This window comes from Erithacus rubecula (genome assembly GCF_903797595.1).
Source record: "Erithacus rubecula genome assembly, chromosome: Z".
NCBI lineage: Eukaryota > Metazoa > Chordata > Aves > Passeriformes > Muscicapidae > Erithacus > Erithacus rubecula.
The window spans coordinates 23804005-23829049 of NC_136661.1; the positions used below are offsets into that span (position 1 = coordinate 23804005).

Sequence of the window (25045 nt, forward strand, 5' to 3'; positions counted from 1 at the left end):
GAGCAATGAAGCAGACAAGGGATTCCCAAAGAAACACTCCTATGCACATGTCTGTTTCCAACATAAATGTCTTTACCCTCCTCCCACAAAGTACATCCTGCATGTTCCCCAGATCTCAAACTCACATGGCCTCAACCGTCTGCAGCACACACCCCTCTGCAGCATCTCCCTCCCTGATCTGCCTCGCTCAGCAACAGCGCGAGGAGCTGACGGCCTGTCCCAAAGCTCTGCAGGCAGCAGGAGATCTCAGGAGCTAATAAGGAAGAACAAAGCTCTTTCTCGCAGACTGTCTTCTAGGAGATGACTTCTATTTGATCACAGAGATGAGTCAGTGCAAAAAGGGGAGCACGGCTGACTCCACAGTGTCATGCAAGGAGGGAGCAGAAATTCTGCAGGCTGGTGATGGTATTCCTTGGAGAAGGAAGGTGAGAGAGATGGAGGTGTGACATGCCTCTCCCTACAGTAGGAAGGGTTCCCCACCTTGCTTCACCTGGGCAGTGAGGGAAGGTGCTTCCCACAGACTCCTGCACTCTGTGGTGCAGGTAGCTTGGCAGAAGAAAATTCCTTACCAAGCAATGTCAGCCTCACTATCCACAAGCATCCCAGGTGATGGGCAGGATTTTTGCCATCTCACCTCTTTACCCCTTGTTCCAGGGCTGTCAGAACTGAATGCACAACACAATCTCCCACCACTGAATTCCAGTAAGGAGGCACATCCTCCTCCCAGTCCTGGGCTGCAGCAAAGCTTACCACTTTGAGGGAGCCAGAGGTGCTGCACTCACACTGGACATGAGCTGTACATGTACCTGGAGCTCTTGCTGACAACAGCTAGGTCACAAATAGATCAACTGGGTGTTAGAAAGACCAACACATTTCGCTCTTGGACTCGGGCTTCTTCCTTCACATACCACACAAGAATTGGCTGCTAAGGTCATCACACACCCACAAGAAGAAAAAGAAGAAACCATTCAATTTTGCTGCAACTGGGCAGTAAAATCACCCAGCAGCTGACCCAGCCTCCCACCTCTTTGCTGTAAAGCTGCTCCAGTGATGCATGAGCTGGAAACAGCTCAGCCCCAGATTCCAGTCAGCAGTCTGGGCTGTAGCTCCAACATCAAGCACTACGCTAGAACAGGTCTTTAATCACTCCTCACCATCAGGGGTGGGACACAATCTGACCACCCTCAAAACTGCCCCAGCTGCTGCCTCCAGCTCACAGCTGTACCCCAGCAAAGGGAGCTGTCTTCCACCTTCTCCTCAGGGGTGGCATTTTGATCAATCCCTCATTACCTTCAGTGTGTCCACCTCTCTCAAGCAAACAGAAGGTGGTACAAGCAACAGCAAGCTCTCCATCACAGCAGAAAACCTGTGCCTAGCTATCTGCAGGTTCAACAGCAGGAACATGCCTAGGATACACATTTTGACCACATAGCATGGCCACAGGACATCTTCATTCTTTCTTATGTGCTCAGGGAACAAGGCCAAAACAGCTCAGTGTCTTCCTGCCCTGCTTACCCATTGTTTGTGGCAGAAATCTAAATCCCATGGCAACCCTACCCAGCACCAAAACCATCCAGGCTGTTTGGGAAATGCCAGAGAGAGGGATGTTGGTCAGAGTTGAACTAAGAGCATGGGTCTGCTCAACTGGAGCAAGGGGTAACCAGAAAACAGGAGCCAACACAAAAGCCAATGATGAAACTTTATAAAAATTCAAACAAAGGAAAACTAAAATAATACCCCATTCCTACAAGGTGAAACACCTAATCTCTGACACACAGAGATCAATACAGGCCAATTGTGAATGACATATGCCAACATCTTCTCTGTTCAGTGGGAGCACACAGGAGCTTTTGAACGAGGGGTCAAAAATCCAGGCAGACTGATAAAAACATATGTTAGCACAGTGGAAATGCCTGCCCTTAGCCCTCACATTTCCCTGGGGGGTCACTAGCCGATCCACACTGAGCCTCTTTCCAAGGGGAACTGAGGACAGAGACACAGGAAGCTGTGAGGTTTTGCCAGTCAAAGACAATCCAAATTCACGAGCCCACCAAGATAACTCTGTGTCCCAGTGAGCCCTGCCCACTGCCCACAACAGCAGTACTAACTTCTTCAGGGCTAGCAACCCAAGGCAGGAACCACACCTCCAAATGAGGAAATGGCTTCAGAGGAGAAAGTTGTTCCTGTTTTTTCAAAAAAGTTGGACATTTCTTGTTGCTTGCTAACTGTCTTTTAACAGAATTAATTCCCCGAGTTCAGTCCTCTGATGTTTAAGAACATTCTCTGAATTTCCAGCTTATCTTTATCCATGCACAGCTCACTCCTATTCACTCATGTTCCAAAAATGAGCTTTAACGTCAGCATTTATCCAGCCTGTGTTTAAAGTCATATCAATTGAGTTCTCTAATCACTTCACATTAGGTAGGCTTTCTATTTCTTTGATCATACCCATATTTCTTCACTGGACATGACCCAGTTTGCACACAGCCTTCAGAGAGTGACTGGAAATGTTCACAGTCTTCCAAGCAAGGTCTCCCATGCCTGAATATGGTAAAATTTCACCATCTCTGCCAGAAATGCTTTGTCCAATGTGCCACATTGGATGACAGGTATCTTTTCCATGGCTGCATCATGTTAGATGTTCACAGTTATCTTGCACACCACTCTGAGATCCTGAGTTTTCCCCCCACTGTCACTTTCCCCCAGTGAACTTCCAGACTCAGTGGTGAACTTTTTGCTCATTTCTCAGGCACACAACCATGCAATTTTGAGCTATCCAGTTCCCATTTGTACTGTTCCTTAAGGAATAATCCCAGCTTTTCCTGCTGAATAACACTGAACAGCTTCTGATGATGCTTCCTTAGCTGTGTGACTTTAGGAAATAACCACTATTGAAGTCTTACCTTTCAGTGCACAGAGCATTGTTTCATGCATTGAACAGCTTCCATTTTGAGGCTGATCTCCACTAAAAACTTCCCTTCAGAGCAGTAGTTCCTCTTTCAACATTCATGTTATATTCCTCTAGTCTGCTTACTGCCTCTCAGCTCTCAAAGGGTACTATGAATGGAAGAATTACACATGGATTAAAGGGAGGCAGGACAAGCACTTGAGAGATTCATTTCAGGTTATTAATACTAGCAAATGTCCTGGAGCAATTAGACAGGATAGGACAGTGGTGTGTCCTGCTCCCCCTCTCTGCTGGCCACCTGCAACCACTTCTAGAAAAACCATACTGGGAAAAGGGGCTCCTCCATCCCAATCACCATCTGAATTCCCAGCTTCCAGCACTGAGGCCAAATCCTTCCCAGTGCAGGCAATTGATGCTTCACTGCTCAGGAACAGAGGCCCTCACAAGCTCCATAAAAAGTCACAACTCCCAGACAGGGCTAGTGCTGGCACAGCTCTGCACAGGGCTGGGCTCAGTTCCACATACCTCCACACTACTGAGGCATCTATGGGAAAACCAAACCCTGCCCACAACCAGCTGTCTGTCTCCAGCCCCTTCCAGCCCAGGATTTCAGTGTGTTTGTACCCAAAGGAGGCTGGGGTAACAGGGAGATGTGAATCACTTGGAATTCTGTGTGAAAGGGAGAAATGACCCTACAACCCAACTCTCAGTGCCCTTCTTCTACTTCTAATACTTAGTATTGCTCAAGCAAGAGCACAAAAAAATAGCTGAATGTTTCTAGGCAGAGGGAAACCAGAACACAAACAGCTCCTGAATAATTTCTGAAGGCTCTGCTTCCATCTGATAAAACAGGCTCATAATGCTGCACAGAAAATCTTGAAATCAAGCAAAGCCTGGACATAACTAGTCTAGACTGAGGTTTCAGGGTGTTTTAAGTAGGAGCTCAGCTCTAAGAGTGAAGCTGTTTCTTCAAGCACTCACTCAGATATTGATGCTACACTGGCTGGGAATATAAACTCTCACCAGTTAAAGCCTTGGCAAAAGAAGCACAAAGAGTAATATAAAAAAAAAAAAAAAAAAAAAAAAAAAAAAAAAAAAAAAAAAAAAAAAAAAAGCCTTTTAATCTGGCAAACAGTCCCTTTGAGCAGCCATGGTAACAGTGGATATTAAGGTGTTATTGGCTTCACTCCTATTAAAATTAGTTTTCAAAACAGGATCAATGCTGCCCTTAAAGCACCATTTACCTAAATAACTAGTTTCACAATATCTTAATAGTTCCCCACTGCCATGAGGAAAGCCTTAAATTGCCACATAACATAATACACTGAGGCCAGTGAACTTGGCACCCACAGCTCTGCTGCATTCTGACCTCAAATAAAAATTATGTACTTCCAACTAAGCAGATGAAAAGCTGCAGGGCTGAGCTGAATCTGCAGCCCTGAAATGGTTCACTGTGTACAGAGCACGCACTGCTCGAGGATGGTGGCTGCTTATGGCTCCCATGATGTGCAGCAAAGTGACATTCTCTTGCCACTCCAGGGGCATGGCTGGGCTGATTCAAAGTGAGGATGACTGCACTGCACACGAGGCTCAGCTCACAGGAACTGCAATGGAAGGGATGAAGCAGGGAAAGGGCAAGCAGAGGAGAAGAAAAACATCACTGTTGGATGCACAAGAGACCACATCCAAGAATGGAAAAAACCCTCCTGCCCTCTTGCCCAAGGACTGAGTCATAAACATTTCAGTTTTCCAAGGCAACAGTAAATATGAAAACTGTTCTTGATTTCCCTGCCCAGGGCAGGGAGGTTGGAACCAAATGATCTTTGTAAGGTCTCTCCCAACCAAACCATTCTGCAATCCTATGATTCACACAGAAAACCTGCATTAACATCACTCTGCACATGCCAAAGTCCTTCCCTGCCATCCCCGTTCTGAGCAACAGCAAAAGTCAGACTGAGATTTCTGAGAACTCTCCACAAAGAACAGAAAGTTCCCAACAGACCTTCCAGCCCTCAAACATTTCCACTCCACTCTGCAAAGAAGCCCAGGGAACACATAACCACTGGCTGATTTATTAGAGACATATGATATCAATTATGTTGTTTATACTGATTTTCCCTCTAAGTTTCTCCAGTTACCACCCAAACTGGACACACAGTGCTGCTCTGCACTGGTAGCTGCCCCAGCTGGCTCTGCTTTAGTGGCAAATGGAGCAGTGTCTTGGCAGCTGTAAAGCACGCTGTGATTAAAAGACACTTGAAGATTCACTCCATCCTCACCTTTCAACAGCAACAGAAAAGCACAGTATTGGCAGGCATAGGGCTGCAGTGCTACTCAAGAGACTGCCTGGGCTCCTGAGCACCCACATCCCAGCAGGCACCCAGAAAAGCTGCAAAGGGAGAGGGAACAGGACCACTGAAAACTTCTCAAGACCCTTACCCCACTTGCACATTAACCTGCTGGCTCTCAGATGGAGCAGCTGTCTCTCACTCTTCACCTGTGCTGTCTACAGTACTGTTAGATGAAGGGATGAGGTCAATACACAAACAACAAATTGACATAAATTACAGCCATCCCCATAACACCTCACACAGCACGGACTGCACATCCCCACCCTTAATCACTGTGCATGACCTGCTCACTCAGAAGGGATCTGTGGTAACTGCAGATCACAGGCAGAGCTTGAGCAATAGTGGCATTTTGCTTTGAAGCAGGCAAGCAATATGTAGGGCTGTATGAATAGACATGTCTTACATGTGCAAGACTTGGAGTCATCCTTCCCCTCTGCCCACACTGGCACACAGCTCATGGAGGTATCCTAAATGGACAAACTGCTGAGAGCTTGAAGACGACATGGAAAAAAGCACAGAAAGGAGTAAACTGCAAAGCAAGTGGGTTAGTTCTCAGGGGAAAACCAGGGGTTCCATTAAAGCAGTTCCAAAATGTATAAAAGGTTGCTGCCATGAGCAAGTGGACAAGCTGCTCTTCACATCCACAAAAAGAGGATCCCTGAGGGCCACTCAGGGGAGGAGTTGAGGTTAGACATCAGGTGTAACAGATAAAACTAACCATTTACTATTCCACCAAAAATGCACAACTGTAAGGACATAAATTGGTCTTCTTAAAATTTTCCATGGTCTTGTATATCTCAGAAACTCCTTGCTTTACTTATTTAGAGGCATGCACCTCTATTAATCTTCACAGGCACTCACTGGTAAAAATTGGAAACAAGGTATTTTTCCAACTTTACGCAAAGCAAGTGCTCATGTTAACAATCTTGGTCAACTTGTGGTATCAGGAAGTATCAATAGAAGGAAGGGACTGGATTGCTACAATGAAGGATGCAGCAGGTAATGTCCTGATCAGTGGGAGACTCCAGAGATTAAATGAAGAAACCCAAGGAATGGCATAGCCCAAATCCACTGTGCCTGCTCAGGAAAATGTGATTATTGCATGGCTTTTGGAGGTCTTATTGTCATGTGACTTCTGTTTGACTCAGAGAAACAGGAAGCCTCTAATGCAGGATTAAAAGCTAAGGGCAATTTATTCTGTGAGGCAGAATACCTGGAGAAACTCAAACACACTCCTGGAAAGACACAGCAAACACACAGGTGCAGCTGAGAGTGGAAAAGCATCCTGTGCCAGCTGATCTGGCTGCTAATCCACTGGCTGTTAAAACATACTCCAGATGTACATTTTCCCTAAGCAGAATATGTTTTGTGTGAGCTTTCAGACAGTGGATTCACCCCCTTCATCCACCACAGCAAAGAGACCTTTTCCTCAGGAATTCAGTCTTGTGGGAGACGACCTTGGTCACAGCTGAGAACCCTTCTAAACTTCTCTCTGGTTATTATTAACATCTTCCCATCTACCAGGGCAAGCTGTCATGGATCATCAGTCAGCTGTATTCAAGGTCTCCATGTCAGGTCAGCCCATGATTAAGCAACCTTGTGGCTGTATGTGCTTATCGGTGTACATTTAATTAACACAAAGAGTCTTAACTCGCAGCTCCCAGCAGCTGTGCAAGTTGTGCAAGGTCTACCTCCTCTAAAAGTCACATACAAACAACAGCCAGCTATCCCATATGCAGATAGGCACACAGAGCCAGAAATGGGAAATTTCTTGGCTGTGGGCAAGGATTTTGCTCAGGTTGGAGAAAGACCCCCAGTGAAGGAAATGCTATAGGGATAAAGGGGATCTGCGTGTGGGAGGAAATCCTGTTCTTTAAAATAGAAATTAATTAAAAGCTGGCAGAGGCAAAGCCCAAGCAGCAATGGTGAGGCAGGCACGAAGGCAAAGCAGGTCACAGGAGATGGCTGACAAACGTGCCCAGCTTGGATTCATCAGGCAGACTGAAACAGGGCTCAGCCTCCTGTGAGGCAGATGAAAGCTGGGGCAGACCACTCTACACATTCCCCATGGAGACATCTTGGCACTTCAGGAACTCCTGGAATCCCTGGTGTGCAGCTCTGGCACCGCACAGACTGCCAGAGAACAGTCTAGAAGGCTATTCTAGGTTGAAGAAAACTACCAAGAAACATCCAGCAAAGAGGTGCTTAAGGACAACAAACAAGACGTCCCCACACACTCCAGACAAATTCCAGCCAGAGGAACAAGAGCATGCCAGGGTGGAAAGAGCCCTAAAAGAGCCCTCGGGAGCTCTGTAATATATGATGATACACAGAGCCTTGGCTGAGTCTAATAATAAGCAGCCACCATGGTGACTCAGAGAGCTCTTTGTTGGCTGGGCATGGGAGAGCAGCAGGAAGGAACAGAGTAACTGAGGAGCAGGAAGCCCCTGATGAAGGACTGGTTGCCCAGAGCACGTTCCTGGAGAAACAGAAACATGCTTTTCATCTCCATGACGTACTTCCATGTCCGGACAATTCTGAAGTCTGTGTTCTCAATACATGCTCCATCCTGTGAACACACCCAGCCTGTGGCTCTCGACACACAGCCTGGAAAAGAGAAGACCAGCCAAAAGGTGAGAGGGCAAGAATGATGGAGCACTGGAGATACAACAGTCCAAGCCAGAAGCCAAGCATCTGCTCTGCTCTCTCTCTCATTCCCAACAGCCAGGGAAAATGCTTGGTCATGATGTTTGACCAGGACCTGCTTTCCATCCCTGGGAACATCTGCCAGAATTAGTAATCCCATATCAGAGGAGGTGAAGCATGGAGTGTCCAACAGCACTTGCAACCTTTTTTAGCAATTTTCACATGCCTGCTGCTTTCACAGCAACCTTCTCTTTCAGCTTAAAATAAATGCAGCCCTTCTGAAAGTGCTCAAAGACTACAGAACCACAGAACCATTTAGCTTGGGATATATCTCTAAGATCATCAAGTCCAGCTGTAACCATCCAGCCCTTCCTCTACAAAGCTAGAAACTGATGTATCTGGGGATGCAAACATGAGGGAGGGGGGCCAAGGAGCTATAAAGGAGGATTAATGCTGTCATCCTGAATTCCAGCATCTGAAAAAGATGCATCTCTGTTTATGATACTGCTGCTATCAGTTCAGAGCAAACAGCTTTGCCCCTGTGTGACAGGAGACATGTAACCTCCTGTGTGTGAGGCTTCATGTATTAAGCTGTGTAATTAAGCAGTGGGTGCTCTACACCCACAGGGGCTTCTAGATCCCACACAAGACCAGACCAGAGTGGAGCCACATCATCCATCTGCAAAAGGCATTAGATCTGTCTTCAGACAGGGCTTCTCTGAGCATGAACCCCTCAATAAGCCTTTTTGTGAGCTCTGGGCTTCACACACCAAGGACTAAGTGAGGTCTGCTGCCTTCCAGTGAGGTCTCCTGCTTTCCAGCACACAGCATGATGCTGCTGCAGTATGTTAGTAGCTGAATTGCATAACTAGCATAGAACCTGACCAACAACAAGCAAAACCCAGCCTGAGGGAAATAAACCACAGCTCCATCTTCACAGTGGGATGGTGCATCCTGCACTGGCTGCACAGCTCAATGAGCGTGGCTCCCCAGGTATCTCTGCTGGGTGGTCCACCTCTCAGTTATACACACCAGCTACACCATGAAAAGGGCAGAATTTGGGATAACATTCTTATTATATGGATATCAAGAATGTCATGAGCCACAGCCATAATGCAACACACAGATTTAATATCCTTTCCACAGTTAAACTGATCTCCAGCTACCAGTCCTCAGGAAAAACCTACCTCAGAACCGGAATGCCTCCATATCCCATTCTACAGACCAAGACTTTCTAATGAGGCAGCAAGTTTTGGCCACCAGCAGAGACCTGGCAGCAGGCTAGATTAAAGGTAGATTAAATTTCCTGTCCCTCTCATTAGATCCAGTGATAATACTTAGAACACACAAGGAAAGCCCAGTGGCAAATAACCTAATTACAAGTGGAAGTCTCACACCTTCTTGGTGACCAGCACATCTGCTGAAGCTGAGGGTCACAGCCCTGTGCAGTCAGCAGGACAGCAAGAGGAGGAAAATACGGGAAGCTGTTCTGGACCCCCTCCTGCTGTCCCCCACCAAGGGTCCAAAGCTGCTCTCTATGGAAGATTCCCAACACTTTGGCTGAAATGACGTCAGCACTTGGGCAGGGCTTGGTGTTATTTTTAACACTTGCTCACATAACTCTTTGGATGAATCCTGGGAAGAGCTTGTCACCAAAATAGTACACTGTGGGCACTATTTATACACCCACTGGCAGCACCGCAGGATATGCTGGGGAAAGCTAGAGCACCCCTTTATCCTCCTCACAGGGATACAGCAGCGCCCTAAAACATGGTTTTGTGTTTGGGGTAGTCCTCAGCAGTGAGCCATAGCCTGCAGGATGCCTGGTATCCCTGTGTGTCCTGCTGAGGAGACAGACTCTTGTCCATATGGGAGGGAACCCAGGTACATTAGGCTCAGGGAAGATGGATGGCTGAGCGCACATCCCAGCTGCTGTGGACTAAAAAGGGAACAGTTGTGCCTAAACACAGAAAATGCTGATGCCTTCCTATTTTATCTCTCCTTGGCTGCTGCAGGGAAATCCAGCAGGGATTGGGTTTCTTGGTGATCACCTCTTCTCCCAATGTGGCAGCAACAAAGATGTGCACTGCTGGGGGCAGGTGAAGCACTAAATGTCAGCAAGGTTCCCTGACAAGGAGGCACAAGACTAACAAGACTGACTTTCCTTTATCCCTAGGGACAGTAGCAGCCTCGGGCCTTTCCATATTAAACCAGTGTGCCCTAAAGCACCAAAGCAAAAAAAAATCAAAAGCAAACCACTCTTTTGAGACTATCCAAGGAAAAGAGGCTCATCCCTAGTCTGATTTTCTGGGTTAAAAATAACTTCTCTAAAGCCATTTCCAAGCTTATTGAACTTCCTTGATTTTTATCTTCAGAGAGCTTCTCCTCCGGCCCCCTTTCTCCCAAGACACATCAACTGCTCTCTACTCTCACACCTCCTGGAGAAGCAGGTGACACAACCTGAAGAACATCTACAGGATGAGAACAGACAAGACAGAGAAGAATCCATCTTGGAGCAGAAAGGTTTGATTTCTCCAGTATGTAGGTAAAAATAAAATGTATATACACATCTTCTTTCCCTGCAATAGAGGCTGCAGCCTGAGCAGCATACTGACTGTCTATCAGAGCTACAGAACAATGCAAAATAAACCCACTAATTGACACATGCCGCAAAGGGGCAGGACTGGTCACATTACTTTTAGCAGAACAAACAGAAGGGATCAGCTCCTACCTTTCCAGGCAGACCCACCCCAGGACGTGGGCTCGGCTCACGGCAGCTGGAACCGAGCGCAGCAGCGCTGGCATGAGAGGCACAGGAGGAGCAGGGCGTGCAGAGCCAGCGATAATCCAGAGCAAGCCCGGCTTGTCCCGGCTCGGGGATCAGCGAGCCGGGCTGCGGGAGGCTCTGCCGCGGCTCCCTGCGGATGCAGGATGGCGGGCAGCAGGCAGGATGACACGGCACTTCTCGCAGGCAGGAGCTGGCGAGGAATTCCTCCTGCTGCCAGGCACCTGCCCCCGGCAGGCACAGCGGTGCCAGGGTCTCACCCGGGGAGCATCGGGCAGCAGAGAGGAGCGAGGGCCCGAGTGCTAATGAAAGCCCCAGTGTAAATACAGATGCGCGCAGGAGCGGGCTATGGCAGAAATGCAGCTCGAGTTACACAGAGCCATTTACAGCGGGCGGGGAAAGCGTGGCAGGGCTGTGCGGGATGGGTGACAGCCACCAGGACAGGCTGGGAGGGGAAGCCATGGGGTGAAGTGACCACCAGCGAGGGGATGTCCCACTCCGAGGTTTCTCCTTAGACCCGAGATCACCTCAGAAGGACATGCAGTTGTTTAAATCCTGGTTTTTCCCAAAGCAGCCAAAGAGAGATTGCTGGAGACGGTTTTCAGAGGATTCAAGGATTATTGTTTCTTCTCTCTCTTCTGCTCAGCTGGGAATCCAGGATGGAATCTGCCTGGTGAAGGCAGGGCTTATCTTATATAGACTAAATTACATGCTAAATGTTTATAACAATTTCCCAGTACAATACAATCTTGTTAAATGGTCCAGCTCTGACCCTATCCAACCTAAAAGTGCCAGCATGTCGCCCAGCATGGATGACAGGGAGAAGAAGGATGAAAAGGTATCCACACCCCCAAATTCTCCATCTTGGCCACATGTCCCTGATCACAAACATTCCCAAAAGTCTATTTATCTACGTTCTAACAATCTAATTTACACTTTCATAATTTTGGTGGCTTGTTTCCATTCCCTCTGTGTTGGTAACCTCCCCCAGGGGTTTGAATTCAGCACCTGAGACACCAGGGTCTCACTCAGGGGTCTTTGAGACCCTCACCAGGGGGGTTTTGAGACCCCCAAGGAGGCCACGGGTACGCCCTGGGCTCCCACAAGGGAATACCCCCTCCAGTTCCACATTCTCCATCAGAGCCTAAGCTCCATCTGCAGTACATGCTAGCAGTAATGCAAATTGATCCAACTTCCCATCCTGCACCCCGGCTGGGACATCCCCAGCCCCATCTACCTCTGTGCAGAGTGCCACAGCACCCCACCATGCCAGGGAGAAAGGTTGACTGCACCATTTCTCCATTCACCTGCTTGGACCCATTTCTTTTGTCCAGGCTCTGGGTCTCCACATCATCAAGACTTACCCCCCCTCCCCAGTTCAACATCTTCAGTATCTCCTGTCAGGATTCTCCTTCCCCTGCCATCTCAGGGTAATCCAGCACTGCAGCTGGATTTACAGCACATACAGAACGTGGGAGATAGGGACTAGGTTGGCATCACAGAATATTGTGAATTGAAAGGGACCCACAAGGATCATCAAGTCCAACCCTTAAGTGAATGTTCCATTCAGGGATCAAACCCACAACCTTGGCTATATTAGCACAATGCTCTAACCAGTTGAGCCCATCTTACAGTTAAGAAGCAAGGTGTCAAAGGGTTTAGGGTCTTTTCCTCCACTAGCCTTTAACTAGAGCCAGCAGCAGAGGAGAGGTGTGCAGGTTTCAACCACTGCCCATTAAACAAGCCTTGGGAGATCTTAGGGAGCGGCTGCAAAGGAGTTTCAGGACATTCCAGAGCACAGCAGGCACTGTCTATGTGCCCTGTGCCAGGCAGGCATACAGCTCACACCAGTGACCTCTGGGTGAAACTGGCAGTGAAGAACAAGCAATACCTGTACTTCTTGAGCAGCCATGGTTTGTAAGGATGTGGGGGAACCTCCAGCTCAGTGGTGTAAAACCTCAAGAAGACCACTTCCCTGCTTGGTGCCTCAGTTTCCCCCCGCTGAAAAACAAAGACCATAACACTTACCAAGCTGCTGTGGATGTTGCAAAATTAACTTCGTGGTGGGATGCTGGCAGCCTGCAAGCAGGAATGAGCATTCCGTGGGACTCTCTTCCCACCCATATGGCAGAGATTCCTTGTGGCTTCTCTCAACACACAAGCTACTGCTAGCAGCTTTCCTCACCCTCACCACAGCAGGTACCCTGCAAAGACAGGGAACCCCATTACCCCCAGAAGCTGGAGCATCAGTGCCTCTACCAGCTGCACCCAGGCCATTTGCCAGGCAGGAATGCTGTGCACCAGCCCAGCCTCAGCCGAGCTGTCAAAGCAGCGGAAGGGCTGAGGCTGCACTGCTCTGGAATTCCAGAAACGCACAAACAGCCTGTCAGCCTGCACCAGGAATGACTCCTCCCTGCCCCGGACCAGGCTGAATCACTGGAAATACCAAAACAACGATGAGGTCACGTTCCCCGAACAAAGAACTGGAGCCAGATATAGCTGGATGGAGAAGTGTGCTAAAAAGGGACTCAGTGTAGGGGCTGGGGGCTCTGGCAGACAGGCACCATGGGCATTTGTCTCGTTTAAAAACAGCTTCAGGCTGCCAGGAGACTTTTTTCCTTCTCTGTAGGGAGCAGAGAATTGGCTTTAGAATTCTTTACCCGTCCCACTGGAAGAGACACAAACATTCTAATGTTTATGAGTTCAAGGAACAAGGCAGAAGTAAAATTATGACTGGATTCTGAGTCCAGTATTCCCAAAATCTCACTGTGAAACAATGATCAGGATTAACCAGTGAAGAATCCCCTTGCAGCAAACTTAATGGAAGATAAAAAGTAATATGTCCATTACTGCTTTTTGTTTTTGCTACAGCCTCATCTAGCTTCAACCTAAAAACAAAAACAAAACCAAAAAACCCCAAACAAATAGAAAAAAAGCATCAAAACCAAAACCCCAGAAACATTGACTTGGTAAGTTTTTCAACAGGATGAGCAGCAAGTAACAGCGGCTTCTGTTAACGTTTCTAAAATGAGTACTTCATTAACAGAAAATAGACTTTTCAAGGCTTTGCAGTTCCAAACTTTCATGGTTCTCCACGGAGGGAGACTGGAGACATTTTGCTATTTAGACTGGAAAGGAAATTGCAACATAAGACTTGGAAAGGATAAAGGAATTCACAATAGAATTTGCAATTGCCTGTTCTTTTCCCTTTCCGTAGGACAAGACATTTGGATGGATAACAACACCACCCACAGTTCCGTGAATAAGAGGCTCTAAGAATCTAGACTTTGTTCCATCAGGACAGAAACCATATCTTAGTCACGAGTCAAGAAAGAGAATGCCAGGCATGTCACCTGCCTGGCAGGGCAGTGCTCACTGGGCTGGCACACCCTGCAACAACCACAGCAGTGCCTGGCACACCGAGCCAGCTGATGGCCGTGCCAGCCCCCTTCTCCTGACAGTCCGTCCAGATTTGATAATAAAACAAAAGTGATAAGAAAATCTGTGGTGAGTTGTGCATGACTCCTGCAGAAAAGTGGTGAGAGCAGAAGTGCTCAAAACCTAATCAGTTAATTTTCACCATTCCAGAATGCTCTGGTAACCAGAACCACCTCAGTGGGTTACACCATAAATTCTTCTGGTCTAGTGCCCTATCCTTGACAATATGGCACTGGCACATAAAAATCACAGAGTGATTTCACTGAGTGCAATCAGAGTGATCTCCCCTATGGACAGATTCTTCCAGCCTGCAACAATCAGGAACTCCTAGAGCTGGAGGTCACACACTAACCATCACGTTTCACAAACACTGAAACACATCTCTGCCATTGAGGTGTCTGGTTCCTTTAGGAATCTGTGTGTATTTTCAGACTTCATGTCATCTCGTAGCAACATGTTCTACAAATCAACTGTGTTGAAAAAGGGCTTCCTCAGCCTCCTGTGTAATAAATTATTTTGCTGGATGTGCTTCCTCTGCACTGTGAGAAATAGCAAAGTTTATTAAGGTCAGTCTTTACTCAACTTCTCCCTACTGAACACTGTATTATAGACATTTGCTCTTTCCCAGGACCATCTACTTTGTCTTGTTTAATCTCTCTTCCTACAGAAGCTATCCCAGTCCCTTAATCATTCCCATCCACTTTTCTCTATCATTTCTAGGTCTACATTAGTCTTTCTGAAAGAGACTGATCAGCTGGTATGTGATACCCGAGATGCAGGCACAACATTGTCTATCTAGTATAAAAGAATATATACCAGCAAATTTTGTTTCCAGTGGTTTTTTTGGCTACAGCTGAATATTTAGCTGATGTACTCAATAAAAATCCACAGTGACTCCAAACAGCTCACTGTGGGCAGTGAGAAACTGTTTTTAGATCACCATTACATGTGGCATTTATCAGCATGATCTCCCATTCGCTGTTTTTTCAGGCTAATAGTTCTGCAAGATGCTCCTGTAATTCCTTAAGAAGTTTTCAAACCAACCACCCTGACTAACCCTAATCTAATTTAATTTTTTAATCACTTGAAAAATATAGTCTTCACTATTTCTTCCAAACCTCATCTAGATGTGTGTGCAGGGACCCCTGTGGGACCAGGCACTGCAGGTACCAGAGCTCTGATGCTCTGCAAAGTACAGCACTTGACAAGGAGTGCTCCAAGCACAGTCACCAGGAATGCTACATAATATTTTAGGTTCCTTCCAACCCAAACCATTCTACATTTCCTGGCTTCCAGGAACCTGTTAAGAAAAAAAAGCTTTAATTGAAAATATGATTCAGCACCATCATCATTCTGCCAGGGATCCCTAAAAGTGCCTGCAGTGTTGGGTGGCTGAGACACATGCTCATCCATGACTCCACTGAGGACTCAGGTGGAAGTGCAGAGTCCACATCAATGCTTAAGGACTACAAATATGCTCACCAAACATTCACCCCAGGCACAAGAGATGTGAATTGTGGAAGCTATAACTTCCAGTCCAGGCAAACACACACAAGAACAAGAAGAGGAGGCAGAGAAACTGTGGGCTTCAGGTGAGCAGCAGGTATCAGTAGCAAAACCTCAATCAGGCTTCATGTTCTAGAATCAGAGGAACAGAGACCTAGAGACAGCAAGCCTCAGGAAACACCCTGCTATGAGTCCAGAGCTTTGGTGAAGAACTGGGAATTAAGTAGTCAATGGAAGGCAGATTACAAAAGGCAAAAAAGAACTGGGGGTAGCCAGCCTCCCTGTTCATCTGGAAGGGGCACTACAAGCAGAAAAACTCCTCACAACCAAGTTTAACCCGAAGCACTCCAAGTTAAGCTGGCAAACCACCAGGCTCTGGTGCCTGGCACACCTGCAGCAGAGGTTACCACAGGAAAGAGCATCAGGTACCTACAACTACACACAGTATCTTCACTTCATACATTCCCAGAGCTCAAAGTCCAGGGATGCAGTGGAAAAGGGTGAAGGAGCACTTCATCTATCCCTCATCTGTTTTGTACAAAATACTGCTCACAATCCCAGAAGGGAGACAGAAATGAGGTTTTAATAAAGCATTAAGTCCTATGCAATATCATGGTTTGGGACATTACATTCTCCAGCTCACATTAAAAAAAAAGAAGAACATTGTCCATCGAACACTGCCCTGTCAACAGATGCATTGATCCATTCAAAAGGCAACACAACCAAGCCACTGAGTAAGGAAAATGCAGGATACCAGGCATGCTGCACAAGAAAATGTGTCAGACAGCATCTGCTGCCACAGCAAAACCTGAACCAGAAGCAGAACTGCAGAGTGACTACTGCACAGCCATAAACCAGGCTTGCACCTTCTGAATATTATTCTGTGATCCCTTATCCACAGCCTCAAGGTTTCTGAGGGATGACTGCCAGGAGGTAAGGAAGCCTCTGAAGCAGCTGCTCTAGGTGTTGCTGTCTAAGACAAAAGGATGCAAACCCACTGCTGCCAGCAAAAGGTCACCAGACTGGAACCTTGCCCAGCTGCTTCTACAAAGCACAGTAACTAGGAGACTTTCAGACTGCAATTTTTCAACATGAGAGTACAAATTAGTTTTCTAAATACAGACCTGCACTCTACATGGAATGAACGGCCTGGTTGCCTGCAGGGCTGATGGAGGTTAGCACTTGATGACACAAAAGCCTTCAGTTTAAAATCCAGGGCAGCTACTGACTCCCTGAGTCACCTTGGTGTGCATACTTCAGGCCCCAGCTCCCCTCTGAATGATGTGATATTGATGCTCCCTGCCTCTCAGAGCAGCCAGAATGCAATAAAGCTCAAAAGATTTCAGGACCCCTGCCATAAATCCCAAAGTTAAGGGAGGCAAACAGGATTGTTTGTTTTATGTACCAAAGCCAGGCTTCTTTTATGAAGTGCCTGATTCGGATGTGGAGGAAGGATGCAGCCAGTAACAAAAACATTGGCCTTCCCTGGGGGAACACTGCTCAGATCATCTAAAGACAGTGCTGTGTTTGTGGGGTGACCTGTGGGGCTGGTGAGGGCAACTGCAGGCCTGCACCCAGGTCAGAGAGCAGCTGCACCCGCAGTGCACACAAGGAATTGAGCAGCACAGCCTCACCAGGGCACACACAGCTCCCCAAAGCCAGGCACGATGCTCACAGAGAACCTACAAAAAGCAAGCAGTTGGGTCATATGTTTTCCTAATTCAGAGGAAGCCTGGCCCAGCTCCGATATCCCACAACATCTCTTGGTGTCGAGGGTGGGGGTTGGAAAAGTTGAGATCCATTTATAGCTGAAAAGTCTGGCAGAGGGCTCAGCGTTGTTTGGAAAAGCAGGAGCTGACAGCTCAGTACAGTCAGCTCCACCCAGCTGGAGAGGAGAGGCAGGCTGGGGAGAGAGACAGGGCTATGGAAACCTCTTCCCTACAAACTGGAAGTGATGGGAGAGAGGTGGCTTCCCTATAGTGCCAGAAAGAGAAAAAAGACTCTCTACTTCTAAATTAATTATAAGAAGCAGGGCAGCAGAAGACTAGCTTTGGAAAAACTGAGGAGGAGCTGTGCTACAGATATGGCCAAAAGCACTCAGAGGTCAAGCCCAGGCTGCAGGGCTCTGTGCCCTTCCTCTGAGCCCTTCATCACATCCAGCCCTGCAGCAACACAGACCTTCATCACAGGGACAGGGGCAGGGCTGTCTGCGAGCTGTGGCTGGGAACTCAGCCCCACATACTGCTGGCAGAAATGGCAGCTCCCTCTCTCCAGAATATTTACATCAGCCAACATATCAGCAGATGTAGCCAAACGTCCTTGCCAGCCCTCATGGAAAAAGCTTGGCCCTGAGGACAAGGCACCAGTTTAAAGCATCAGCATGCGCAGACTTATCCTGTGATGACTTCAGCTCCTCCCCGTGTTGTCAGGCATGAAAAGAGAGGTATTTATGTAGCTAACTTAATTTAGCTAACAATTGTGCATATTCGTAATAAAATTAGGAAAAATAACCACTAAAATTGATTTAAAGAACACAGAGATGATGATGCTGTGAGAAAAGCAAACACAGTCTAGGCGAGGCAGTGAAATACCAGAGCTATTGTATAGGCACTTATAAAAGAAGCATCGTGCAAAAAAAATTTGGTCACCCACATTTAAAAATTTTAAACTCAAATGAGCAGGTGCAGAAAGGGCCTGAGGGAAACAGAAAACCTATCAAACAAGAAGAAACTTAAGAGCCTGGCTTGTTTAGCCTAGCCAAATGTAGGCAGAGAGCGGATAGGATTGCTGTCTAAATATATCACAGGAGACAAACAAAACTGCTGAAGCAAAAGTGTAAAGCTGGCATGACAACAAGAGAATAAATCCAATGAACACATTTAGGTTGAAAATTAGAGAGAGAGAAAAATCAACCCTTAGGACAGGATGCTTTCCAACTGGAATACCTGGATTTAGGATGAATTTAATCAGAAGTCTGGTGGGATTTGGGGATACAGTACATGTGCCCAGAGATATCCAAGAGGCAATTATGAGCCCAAGAGGACTCCTGTTTTTGTTCCAGCTGGTAATTAGCATGGGCCATTACTGAGATGTCTCTATTCATACAACCAACTTTGCTGAGTACCCAACTGCAGAGCCCAGGGCAAGCATGCAGTGCTCCTCTGCCCTCCCATTTCCTAAGAGCTGCTCACCGGGCTACAGGTCAGTGGGAGAGAGTTGTGTGGATGCATGAGAGCCACCAGACAGCGTGGAAGGAAAGCAGGTGTTGCAGTTTGCAATGGAAAGCACCCTTGAGGTGCCTCTGCCCAAACGCACCTGCTGCCCCATGGCATTAGGGACAGAGATTGCTCACTGTCACCCTGCGGATTTGGGGGAGACAGAAGATGTTCTAAGCTCTCCTCGGCTGCAGTGTAAGACTAGGAAACACTGGTTACCAAAGAATCCCAGAATGGTTTGGAAGAGATCTTAAAGAACTCCTTATTCCATCCCCCTGCCATGGGCAGTGACACCCTGCACCAGTCTGCTCAGAGCCCCATCCAACCTGGCCTTGGGCACTCCCAGGGATGGGACATCACAGCTCCTCCGGGCCTCCTGTTCCAATGCCTCAACACCATCAGAGCATATCATTCTCGATACCCAAACTGCAGCCCAGCAGGGTGGCAAGTATAGGCACAACAGCAAAACAACATTCAAACTGTGAATATTTATATTATGGAATAATGAGGAGGGGAATAAAGGGAGGGGGTGAAAACAAAATCCAGAATACACTTCAGGGATTAATTTTTGACATATCCGTGAAACACGAGAGCTTCATAAAAGACGAGGTTATAATTTTCAGACCCCGCGCAGACGATGACACACGGTTTGACCTCCCCGGCAGAGGCGAGCAGAGCACCGCGCACACGAGAAGCAGCGACCCCGCCCCCGCCCGCACGATCCCCGCAGGATCCCCGCAGGATTCCCGCACGATCCCCGCACGATCCCCGCACTGTCCCTTACCGATTGCCAGCATCGCTCCGCTGCTTGCAGCGCTCCGCGGGGCGGGCTCTCCGCGCTGCCCGCCCCCACCCCATCCTCCGCCTAAGGACGGCTGACGTTTCCTCTAAGTTTCCTCTTAAAACGTCCTAGCCAGGGTGGAAAATTTGGGGAATTTCTGTGCTTCCAGCGTCAGGATACCGGATGAAAAGTGCTGCCGTCCCAGATCCGTTGTCCCTCAGACCACCCCCCCATGCACTTACAGTTATAAACTTGGTATGTCAATTAACAAGAGTGCCAAGCAATCTATCATCCCAATATTCTCTTTTTATTAAAAAAAAAAAACAACCCACAATTATTTTACAAAATCAGGAGTGATGTAAGACAGACATCACTGCCATCTGATGTGTTTCAAATGCTGATTGTGTCAAACCACTGAAAGAATTGTGTCTGGTGCAAGCTCACCAACAGCTTTATTATCCCCTACATGTTGTAGCCAACATTTTCAAATCCCCTTTTAGCCTGAAGGTGAGTACTTTGCACGTAAACCGTATGAGAAGAGAGGCACAGTGTCAGATTTTCCTTGCTCTGTCAGCACAAGGTCTGCCTCTGCTGCTCTGCAATATATTCTGCTGCATCAGATGCTGGGAACAGCTTTGAGAGGACTTTCAGTACACAGATCAGTCTGGGTATCATGGGGATGTCTGCTTATCTGCACAAATTCTCTTTTTCATCTAACTCCAGGGAGGCTGACTGTGGAAAACATAATCCTCATCAGAAAGCCATGATTGTCTCTGCAAAGTGAATGGTAAATCAGGGGGAGGCGACAAGCATTAACTACCACAGCAGTTTCCTCAGCCAGAGTGTAGGCTCTCACTTTACTTAGGTGTCTCCTTCCAGGGGAGATCACCAGATAATTTACTCCTTCCCTAGCAAGCAGCTCCCAGACACTGAAGTCTGGATCCAGTCCCAGCTCCAGTTTTTCACTGGCCATGCTGAAATTTAATACCACAGTTTGCAATAAGCCTCCCCAAGTAGCAGGTGCAACAGACTAGTTTAGTTTTTTGGTTTTTTTTTTTTTTTTTTTTCCCCTGTGCGTAGTTAAACACAAGGAGATGAAACCTTCTATTAGAGTTTAAACAATCTCACACTGAAACTGGGACCACAGGATGTTCCATGAAATGGTGACATGGCTGGCCTCTTGCCATCATACACTGCCTCCACTGACAGCTTAGAGACTCACGGCAGAATCTCATAAATATCAACTGGTTTCTGCACAAAAAAAATCCAATTCAAATGAAGGAAGGAGCCTAAATTTGTATAATGGAGCTGAAAAAAATGCCAACCTCAACAAAAAGAATCCACAAAAACAAACAAACACCCCCCCCTTCCCCCTAAAACCAGCCAGGGCTTAGTCCTCTGCACAAAAAAGCTGCATTTAGACAGATCAGCAGTGCTGGCAGGACAGACTCTTATGCTGCCACGCTGGCCTTCCACCCAGTAACCCTGCTGATTATGGAGTTGGTGTAACAAAACAGCGAGCAAATCCCAGTCCCTCAAGATCACCAGGTCCCTAGCTGCGTCTGGGTGTTTTAGGTCCCTCTGCTGGCAGTCAGACTGGTAGGATTTCCAGCTCTCTACCACCCGTGTTTGATAGATAAAATTTGAGTAAAGTAAAATGTGAGCCAGCACAGAGAAACACTTCAGCCTTGCAACACTGCAGAGACTCCTGAGGCCTCATTAAGTTCTCCTGAATCGTGACCATTCTGCTCGTTGGGGAGGGTGAGGGAGCCACCAGGTAATGCTTCATCTCTTACACTGAGCCCCAGTACCAGTGGTGTAAAGGCTATTTCACCTGCTTGGCCATGAAATAGCTTTCCTGGATCACTCTGCTGCGATCACCACCAAGCCAGATGTGCACACACCTTGTGTTAAGGGGGTAATGCCTCGTGCTGGCAGCTCAGGTGAGCCCTAACTATGGCACAGGCTCCTCAGGAGACAAATTTTATGGTTTGATCCATAAGGAAGCCTGAGCGCCTTCTGCTCTTTTATTTCAAGTTTTAATGAAATGGCTGATGCCCATTTACAAAACTTGAGAGGGTTCTGAGGACAACAATCCTTTACAAGAGCAGATTTGCAACCCAGATAAATCAGGGCAGGGTGATGGGTGTCAGCTCCTGGTCCTTTGACCAGCTAAGTGTTTCTCCGAGCTTGCAGCACTTCCTGCTGGCAGACGTGGGAAGAGGGTGGTGTTTGCATACTGGCCATCTCTTGAGAAAGTGGATTACAGTCAAAAGGCCACAAAATCACACATGTTACAAAGGTCGTGGATTTGTGGGTTGTGTGGCTGGGCCTAAGGCACACCTGGGGTGAATACTGTCACCCCAGTAATACAGCCCAGAGTGAATTCATGAAGAAAAATGAAGGCACACATGACTGAGAAGGACATTGCCAATTCAACCTTTTCCTCAGACTGGAACACTCTTTGCTCTGAGGTATATAGTAGAGGGAAGAAAAAAATAGCATTGTGAACAATGTCAGGGAGCAGAGATGCTTCCCACAGCACGTTCTCTCTTGTGCCAGGGAGGCCCTCTGGGACATCATACAACTCCACGCTCCAACTCACCCTGGCCACCTTCCCTAGCAGCGGCACACATCTGTGGGAAAGAAACTAGAATCAGAGAGTGCACCTGGGTGAAAGGAAAGCCCCAAGTCCTTGATTTGGCAGCCCAAAGGGCAGAGCTCTGGGCAGCCACTGGCTTGGTGCCTTGCAGGCAGCACAGCCTCCTCTCCTGACAGTCTTGACAGTCCTTTGGTTTGCTTTGTTAATTTTCACAGGGGACGGGAGTGAGGGGGGCATCTTTCCTTTTTCTTCTTTTTCTTTTGGTTGCTTTTTTTTGTAGCTTTTTTGTTACAATCCTTTGTGTTTATATTTGTCACTGTTTGGTGAGAATGTTCCCGTTGTGGCAAAAGGAGATTTTGGCCGCATGTTTCTCCCAGACATGATGAGTGCTCCGAAGCCGTGCTGGTGAGAGAAGGCGTAGCCAGAGCGGCGGGTGCTGGTGCGGCGCAGGCGGCGCTTGGGTGAGGGTGGAGGGGGCCTCTTTTTCGCTTCTTTGATCTTCAGCAGCACCTGGGAATCAGAAAATAAGGCAGAAAGAGTGGAAAGTGCGTCATTACTCAAAGGCACAGTGAAAAAAGAGCAGAGAAAAGGAAACAAAAGCAGGGATCCAAAGGCAAATATGAGGAAAGGGCATATTTCTATTCTATTCTATTCTATTCTATTCTATTCTATTCTATTCTATTCTATTCTATTCTATTCTATTCTATTCTATTCTATTTACATTGCATTCCATTTCATTCCTTTCCATTCCATTCCATTCCATTCCATTCCATTCCATTCCATTCCATTCCATTCCATTCCATTCCATTCCATTCCATTCCATTCCATTCCATTCCGTCCTATCCTATCCTATCCTATCCTATCCTATCCTATCCTATCCTATCCTATCCTATCCTAAGAGGTGTGAATGGGAGCATCATCTGTAAGTCATAGGAGGGAATGATTTCCATGTGTTACCCACAGCTCTGCAATGACATGGTTGGGGTATGGCTGTAGGACTTTCAGTCAAATCACCCAAAATGTGAAAATCATCTCAACAAGTCAAAATTCCAGAAAATAAATAATGAAACATTGAAGAATTGGAATATTTAATATAGAAAACAGACTACTAAAGGGGGTTTCTGGCACATAAAAGCTTTTTATGATTATAATTATTATTGTTATAGAATTATAGAATCATAGAGTGGCTTGGGTTGGAAGGATCATCTCATTCCAACCCCACTGCCACTATATCAGGTTGATCAACACCCCATGCAACCTGGCCTTTAATGTTTACAGGGATAATAGATAGATTCCTGTATTCCTTGGCAGATGGGAAACAAATACTGCACTTTATTTGCAGGAAGTGGGCTCTCTGCTCCCAGGTGGCCACTGAGTTATTCTGCTGTCAAGAACATTTTCAGAATGGGTCTGTCCAATGCAGGAGGCTGCTGTTGAGAGCCTGTGGTTCAACAGAACCCCCAGCTGCCAGACTGCTGTGCTTCTTGCTTGGCACAATGGCAGTGGTGGGTGCTTGGCCCCTCTAAACACCAGACCTGTCTACTGCCAGCTGGGGGACTCTGTAGAGCTGGAAACCCACTCCTCTTCTGTGACCATTCACTTCCAAGAGGCAGCAGAAAAGGACTTTTGTGCTAAAGGGAGAGGTGCACTCGACCTCAGCAGTGAGGCTGGATCCGGGGTGACAGCTGCTCTGCTGGGCTAAACTCGGCCCATTTTTACACCCCAAACTGCCTCAAACTGTGTCAAATGACCTCCATAGTGCTCTCTGTCTTCTCCAGCACCCACCTATCCTCTCTGCAAGGGCTGAGAATTCCCCTAACACGTTCTCCTACAGTCAGAGAGAACCTGTGGAGCTCCACAGACATCCCGAGGGTGACCAGGGAGTGTGTCACCTGCGGTGCTCTCCCCTGGGCTGTGCTCTGACCCCAGTACACAGCAGCTCAGTGCAGGGAGAGGAAGGAGGCACGAGGTGGCAGCAGCCTTCAGCAAATGCTCCTGCTTGGAAGCGAGCTGGGGAGCTCTGTGTGAGCTGATGATCTAGATGGCCCCTGGGCTGCAGTGAGCAGTGTGCTCCCTGCCTGCTCCATCACCCCCTGTCTCCCCTTGCCCTGGTGCCCTCATCTTCCTGGGAACAGGAGGGAAGATGGTTCCTAGCCATTGGCTACTAAAAGTAAATTCTGAAATAAATAAAAATATCCTCCGCAAGCACATATTCCCTGATGGAGGGGGAAAGCCTGCAGTCTGCCAGGCTAAAAACTACACAGTGTCAGGGCAGGAGGAGCATGCCACTCCTTTGCCACTGAGCCACACCGCTAAACCCTGCACCTAAAAATAGTGCAGCTTTCCTGCCTCAGAGCAGTCTAATCCACATCTGAATAATCTCAGCCTTGGTCCCAGCTGCAGATGGTTTGAACTGTGCCAAACCCCAAATTCAATCCTCCTCTGGGGAGTAAGGGACAGGCAGATGGCAATGACAGGGACACAAACAGGTGATGCCAAGCCCGTGCAATGTGGCTCCAGGTGAGCCCAGGCCATGGTAAGCAGGATTTCTGGTTTGACAAGGTGTCTCCTTACCTTGTCACTGGGGGTTGGCTTTAACTGAGCCTTCAGGAATCGAAAGCCCACCACTGGCAGCACGCAGAGGGTGATGCTGAGGAAGATGGCCAGCCACACATTGGGTTGGCTGAGGGTGTTCCGAGCCGTACCTGGAGAACAAACCCATTATTAAAACATCAAGCGCAGCATCTCCCACCATTGTTCCCTGCTGCTGTCTGTGATTTCACAGCTCCTGGCAAACAGACCAAAATACAAGG

The 25045-nt window shown here is 47.5% G+C and overlaps 2 protein-coding genes across 4 annotated transcripts in view; both read right to left on the reverse strand.

Annotated features, from left to right (window-relative positions):
* Positions 1-13092, reverse strand: part of RUSC2 (RUN and SH3 domain containing 2) — a 41555-nt gene extending 28463 nt beyond the window's left edge. Inside the window, exon 1 of the mRNA XM_079329906.1 lies at positions 12719-13092. The gene's annotated coding sequence lies outside the window, so the exon portion shown is untranslated. The remainder of the gene's footprint in view (positions 1-12718) is intronic.
* Positions 13093-19950: 6858 nt separating this feature from the next.
* LOC306814143 (phospholipid-transporting ATPase ID-like) overlaps positions 19951-25045 on the reverse strand; it is a 73832-nt gene continuing 68737 nt past the window's right edge. For all 3 annotated transcript variants that reach the window (XM_079329911.1, XM_079329910.1, XM_079329912.1), the window contains exons 27-28: positions 24807-24937; positions 19951-22742 (exon numbers count right to left, since the gene is read on the reverse strand). In XM_079329911.1, the coding sequence (XP_079186037.1) occupies positions 22521-22742; positions 24807-24937 (353 nt within the window). In that variant the 3' untranslated portion in view covers positions 19951-22520. The remainder of the gene's footprint in view (positions 22743-24806; positions 24938-25045) is intronic.